This window comes from Phaethon lepturus, unplaced genomic scaffold (assembly GCF_000687285.1).
Source record: "Phaethon lepturus isolate BGI_N335 unplaced genomic scaffold, ASM68728v1 scaffold628, whole genome shotgun sequence".
NCBI classification, from domain to species: Eukaryota; Metazoa; Chordata; class Aves; order Phaethontiformes; family Phaethontidae; genus Phaethon; species Phaethon lepturus.
The window spans coordinates 17,815-24,500 of NW_010559452.1; the positions used below are offsets into that span (position 1 = coordinate 17,815).

At 49.0% G+C, this 6,686-nt stretch overlaps 1 protein-coding gene across 1 annotated transcript in view; it reads right to left on the reverse strand.

Moving 5' to 3' along the window:
* Positions 1 to 6,683, reverse strand: part of SLC16A4 (solute carrier family 16, member 4) — a gene marked incomplete at its 5' end in the record, with an annotated part of 8,504 nt that extends 1,821 nt beyond the window's left edge. Inside the window, 5 exons of the mRNA XM_010293345.1 lie at positions 2,505 to 2,598; positions 3,356 to 3,567; positions 4,915 to 5,463; positions 5,977 to 6,138; positions 6,629 to 6,683. Coding sequence (XP_010291647.1) covers positions 2,505 to 2,598; positions 3,356 to 3,567; positions 4,915 to 5,463; positions 5,977 to 6,138; positions 6,629 to 6,683 — 1,072 coding nt within the window. The remainder of the gene's footprint in view (positions 1 to 2,504; positions 2,599 to 3,355; positions 3,568 to 4,914; positions 5,464 to 5,976; positions 6,139 to 6,628) is intronic.
* Positions 6,684 to 6,686: the final 3 nt, after the last annotated feature.

Genomic DNA, 6,686 nt, shown 5'->3' on the forward strand with positions numbered 1-6,686 from the left:
AAATGAATTACTGCTGCAGAAAGCCGAATTAGAAGCTCACGGTGTGCAAACTTCAGCAAAGCAGCAGTTTTGTAAGCAATGCCAGTAAATCCCTGGCACCTAAGTGGTCCAAACTGGACCCCCAGGGCACACCTCGTGCTGCCGGCTGCGGTCAGGCTGTTTAAATTAATCAGAAGTTGTATTTGCTCCTGATGCCCGAAGTAGCAACACCTCGTGGGGAGGTGCAAGTAAAATTTAGATGAGAACATCTAAAAGCACGTGCCAGCACAGCTTTCAGATGGCTCCATCCTCTCCCCTTTCACCGCTCAAATTTGCTGGGGCTGGTGGTTGTGCGCCGGTTGCTGGAATCGGTTTTGTAATTTTGGATTACATGGTTTGCTTTATTTCTTTTGCAGTTTGAGGTACTGATTCGTACTGCTTATGGAAATAACACGTACTCTTCTCTCCTTAGCTTTCTTGCGGCTTGCCAAAATAACCTTTGTTCTTCTTGTTCGGTTTTGGGGCTTTTTTTAGCATAGCAGACCATCCTGCAGTGCTGGCGGACGAGGAGCTAGGAAGGACCCTGCACGCTTTTCACCCTGGGCGTTTGGTCAGGGCAGCTGCCTCCGGATTTAAGGTTAAACAGATTTGCAGGTAAGTCACCTTTTCGTTGCATTGCGATTAGGCTTTGTTCTAGTGTGCAAAATAAGCGTTTTTAACCTTTGCGGCTCCTACTGTGCCTTGGGTTTCACTGCATAAAAATACTCGAGTTCTATAAAATTGTAATTCTAAAGTCAAGGTTTTAGGGAGGTCAGCAGCAGTCAGAGGCACTAAACCCCAGGGTCTCACGTAACGCAAATCCCGTTCTGTATTTTGTAAGGAGCAGGTGCTTTTGGACACTTAGAGATAATCGTTAGCTTCCGGTCGTATTAAGTTTTCGCGCTTAATACAACTGTCTTGGAAGAGAAAATTGCCGAATTTATCTCGGATCACGAACCTAGATCCTGAACTCTGAATTGTTTCCCTCTCACTCTGCCTACCGTGAGATGGATCAGTGAGAGTTTTGCTTCTTGGCTTTATTTGGCCTTTATTTATCCCATCGGGATTAAGAAGACCGATTTCTGTGGAAGGCTTTTTGCACGAAACCTGCTTGCTTTACAAAATCCAGAAGCGTTCACACAGTTCACACAGTGGTTAGCACTTTCAGAAAGCAAAAGGCTTCCCATTAGTGAAAATATATTGGAAGCAGATGAAAGCGTAACCGCTGTCTTACCATGTACGATGCGTGGATAAGAGATAGCCAAATTATTTAGCTCTTTTAATACTTTCTGTTACTGTGTCGGAGAATTTACTGCGGTGCTTGTGCAGGGATTGCTTTCTGGTGGACATACATCTTGTACCAGCAGAAGAGATCTCTTCCGACACAGGCTGTGTATCACCGTGACAGTGTAAAGCGCGCTGTCAATGAACCGCTTAGTTGCTTGAAATCGCACCCATATCCAGACTTTTGCCGACCTAGAAATATCGATTAGGGAAATCAATTTTTTCACATGCTTGCGGTACAGCAGCGTTGCTAAAACTTTGCACGGAGCCGTTATTTACAGAATCCTTGGCAGTTTTGAGCAAAGTGCCTCCGCAGGCGTGGGGCAGCTGATAGCGGAGGGCAGGAAGCAAGAAATGAAGAACAAGTTGCCAGGTTTTGTTCGGGATCCATTTGCTGGGTGGCTGACGGGACGTCGTTCACACTGATACTTGACCTTGCAGCTTTTTCTTGCTTGCTTGCATCGTGAGGACCTGGGAGGACGAGCTCAGATCCTGTTTCCAGCTACGAGGTATGGCTAAAGGGTTATCAGGGAAAGGAAAAGCTTTGTCCTGACCAAGGCGTTTGGAGGAGAACAAGTCCCTTGCTCGTAAGCAAAGACTGGAGGTAATTCTAAGCGCTTGAAATCTGCCAGATACCCAAAACTGCCTTGATTTTTCTGGCAGAAGGAGAAGCAGAAAGGCTTTTCATCCTCCTTATCTTGGGGCTCAGGAGCTCTTGTGGCTGAGCCGCGTCACCTTCTTCAAAACGAGAGATTACTGAGACTTCTCCTTATGGTTCAGCGCCTCGGCTTGGTGGGACCGCTGCTGAGCCCACCCTTGCGTTACCTTCCTCTCCCTGTCCCCCCTCCAGTCCCTCTGGTTCCAAGTTCAGTGTTATAATGTCCTCTTGGGGGTAAAATCCATGGGAATGTGGTCATTGCTGTAATGCTGCGGTCAGGGCTAAAATGCGTGCGTGGGGTTTAGCTGCCTTTTTTCTGTGCAGCTTTTTTTTGAGCTTTTGTCCGAACTGCCAGTCGGGTTTTGCAAATTCTTGAGCAAAATCTCGCCTGTGTATAAAGATACCTTTCTGAAATATGGTTTGTTTGGTTTTTTTTACTCCACTTGGACAGAAAAACCATCCTTGGATGCATATGGGTAAGAGAGAGAACCGGCAGCGTGTTTTATCACTGGTGGGTATATATTATATGCAACATTGGAGTTACCTGCTAGAGGAGGCCCGCCGACGGCTGCTATCCCAGCAAAGAAGGCAGCAAACCCCAAGTAGCTGTGGAGTTTTTGCACACCCACTAGATCTACCTGTTTGTAGAAACAAAGTGGATAATTATTGATTGAGTTCATGTGAATGCGCAAGCACAGGAGATTTAAAATTTTTTTTTTTTTTTATGGGGAGTTTCCTCTTCAGTTGCAATTTTGAAAGGATTTTGCACCTCCAGGTCTGATCCAGCCTGGAATCCACTCACCTCCTTAAGGCCAGCATGGAAATTGCTGGGATGTGAGATGCTTTTCTGCCTTCCAGCTGGCTTGGGCGTCTCCCAAAACTAGTAACGCGGCTGAGACTTTGAGGAAGGTGTTTTAAGCTCTGAATTTCTTCCCAGAAAGAAATGCCAAATTATACTGACACCTCCCTAGCCGGATCCTGCTGTACCTGGTCTGTGCGTGTTATAGGCGACTCTGGGGTCGGGAGCAGGTATGCACAACCCTCTGCCTTGGCATTAGTCAGATGGGAAATGACCGGATCCATCCCGATTCCTATCAGCGGGAGCCAGGCTCCTTCAGGAAGGAGGATGTGGAAGGTGATTAGCAAAGCCAGGTCATTAAAAATCAGCAATAAGCTCCCAGCGCTTCAGTTGCATCGGGGCTGTGGGTACCAGCGAGTGGGTGGGAGAGGAGATTTGGGGCTCTCCAGTGGCTCAGACTGGGAAGGCTGGAGGGGAGAGCCCTCTCGTGCAGGTCTGCAACAACCAAAATTCAGCTTTTCGAAAGGGTTTTCTGATAATTTCTGGAATACCGTTGGAAATGCCACGTACTACTTTTTTTTTTTTTTTAATCTTACCAGCACAGGGAGGACCAGAGCCATGAACCCACCGCAGAAAACGGCGAAGGCCACCGCGTAGGTCATGAGTAACGGGAAGGTGGTGGCCAGAGGACAGAGCAGGTTCGTGACGCCGCCGAGGACAAGGTAAGCCACGTGGTAGTGGTACTTCTTGGTCCAGTTCTGGTCGGCGACCCAGCCCGCGAGCAGCTGGCTGACCGTCTCCGTGATGCCTGGGGGGAAGAGGAGTTCACCGGAGCCTTGAAGAAGACTTTGTTTTTTCTATTTTTTTTTGCTATTTTGCACTGCGTTGCTCGGAACGCGTCCCAGTCCCACCTGCCGCTCGCTGCGAGAACGCGACCACAAAGGGCTGCAACGCCGGGAAGTTACAATAAGGCGTTTTTAGGCTGTTGTAAAATTTATTCTTTTTTTTTTTTTCACCTTGGTGCCTGCTGTTGCCAAGTGCCTGTGGTCTGTAAAGTGGTCTGTAGCACCAAAGTGATCTGTAAAAATCCCATTAAGGGCTGTGCACTCAGCAGAAAACTCTGAAATGCCCTCAGTAAAAATTAAAAAGGTAAGTTTGCCATTTGATCTCTTTTTCAAGATGGAGAAAAAGCAGAATATTGAGAAGAAATACGCTTACGAGATTTTAATTTTTATAAAGATGCAAAGGAGGACAGAAGGCCAGCATTTTTTTGAAAGGCTCAGAAAACTTTTGATACTTGGTTTTTATAGTTCTCGGTATGTTTTTATGAACTAAGGATCAGAGGAGTGCTCACTGTCAGCTGGTATCTTGCTGACCGCTGTGTCCCTCCGACTCTCAATTCAAAATGTCAGATTAATTCCTGTGCTCTCCTTCTAGATTCTTTGACAGCGTACATAATTTCTAAGTGTTACACAGCAGTGTAGAAGTAAAACTTATTTTTATACAATAAAATATTTTATGATGACTGAGGTTGGAGCCGCTTTCTTAACCCGATGCGATTTTAGTGTTAATGCCTGCTTAAAATCAGGCATGTTGTTATTTTTTCAGGGCTGGGGTTGTGGGCTGCTTTTTTTTTCCCTTGGAGGTGCCAAATCCAAATGGCTAGATCCAAGTTCATCTTGTGTTTGGTTTTCCCCCCCCCCCCCCAATTTCGTTTTTTTTTTTTTTTTTTTTAATTTCTTTTTTTTTCTCTGCACCCATTCCGGGGTCAAACTGGAGGTCTTTGAACGGCGAGTGACTCTGGATTCCCGCGGCTTGTGGGTTTAAGCAAAGCGGAGGCTGCGGTGGGAAGGTTTCAGGAGGACAGATGGCACCTATGTAACGGGAAACGCGCGTGCGTCCGGTGCGGCGAGGACGGGGGATCATCTAGCTGAGGTTGAGAGAACCGCCCACCATGTGAGAGCGACTTCGTACATGCACAGAAGGCGACACTATATATACAGGAGGGGGGTGAGGGCTGGGAGCTAAACCTCTTCCATGAAGATTTATTCTAGGACATATTTGGGACTATTTCTTGGCCAGATTTGTGGTGTTTTTCTTTCCAGTTTTGGTATCATTGTAATTACAAATGGGTTTAAAAGATCCTTTTGCCTACCAGCCACTGAGATGAGGTAAGAGGCATCCATGCTGCTTATGCCCAGCGTCCTGGCTCGTGCTACCAGGTGGAAGATGGGCACGAAGTAGGCCAAGTGGCTGAACAAAAAAGACCACGTGAAAATGCAGAAGATGGGATCCTTCAGTGGGGAGAAGTCAAGGAGAGGCTGCGAATCGTCTTTTTCGGTCAGTGGGAAGGATTTGTAGCTTCTCTTGGCCCCGGGGGCTCTTTCTGGCGAGCAGCTTTCCACGGGGGGTTTCTCAAGCCTTTCCAAAGCCGACGTATTTACCAGACCGGAGTCGCCTCTGCCGTGGGGTGTCGCGGGTCCCTCCGTGGTGGGAAGGTCCTGTGCGCTGTGAAGCCGTATTTCCCTGGGAGTGCTTTCGTCTGCGCATCCATCGAGGGTTTCTGAATCCTTCTTTGCCATCAAAGACCCACAGTCCCGATTTTTAGCGGCGGAGCGTGGAGGCGGCTGGGTGCCGACGGGTCGCAGCAGCATGCTGGAAGGCACGAGGTTTAACATGATGCCTCCGAAAATCAGGAGAGTACCTGAGGGAAGACAGAAAATGCCATTTTCTTGGCGTGGGAAGGGAGGAGCAGTAGGAAATGATCTTTCTAGAACGTGGAGAAAGCTCCGTCATGAGGAGGAGGCATCTTACAGGAGCTTTTATTCCTGTTTTTCTGGCTGGAAGTCCCTTTCGCTGGGATGCACGCAACAAATGCAGAGCTACCTCTGAAATTCGGGAGTTTGTTTTGTTTTCCTTCAGTAGAAGTCCGTTGCATGCGACAGACCTTCAAGATGGCCTGAAACAGTGCAGTGAAAGCGGGGGGTTTTGGTTTGGCTTTGGTTGCTGAGGTCTCTGTTTAGAATCTGGCTTAACTTTAATGACCGATTAAGCGTTTAACCGTTAACAAGGTGTCCCCAGGCTATCCTAGAAGAGGCAGAGTTGTTCCTCGCCCCATCCGATTTTAATTTTTTAAAAAGAGCCTTTTAGCCTGCCCGGCTCTCCTCCGTCGCCCTCGTAACGCTGATGAATTTGGATAAACGGGAGATGCGCTCACCTTGCCAGCCGTAAAAATCAAGGAGAAGTTGAGTGAACGGCGCTATTAGAAACGTCAGCCCCATCCCGGAGCGGGCCATGGCGTTGGAGAAGGCCAGCCGTGTCCCGCAGCGCTTGGCCGTCATCACCGCCGCCGCCTGGTAAAGGCAGGCGAACCCCGTGCCTGTGGGAAGGGGAGAAATAAGACGTCCCTGCCCCAAAAGCGACCGCTCCGTATCGTGAGCTTTAGGGATTCAGAGCCGCGCCATCCCGAGCTCCTTGTCTCCGTAGCAGAGCCGCTCTGCGGGGTTCCCGGGCGGAAAGCGGGGGGATTTTTGCCGTTGCGGGCAGTGGGAGAACGGGAGTTCATGTGTGCTATTTCCTGTCTGGGGTTTTTGAGGCCGTGCACTTCTAGTACGGGATTCTATAAGGCCCCGATTCATGTTGGGTCCAGAAAAAAAGCAAAGCTAGTTGGGTCTAGCATGCTGAAACCGGTATTTTATGCTCCCGAGCGTGAAGGTTTGGGGTTTCTGGCAACGTAGCTGGGCTGGCTTCACCGTTAAAGCGGCTGGCTTCACTGTTAAAGCAACTGCCTGCTTTAACGTGGAAGGAGCTGCTTTCGCCCGTCGTGCGCGGGGAACCCTCCGCCCGGCCGCGGGTCGCGGGCTGCTCACCCAGGAGGAGTCCCATGGAGACGCAGAGGAAGGGGACGCTGGTGGCCTGCGTGCTGAG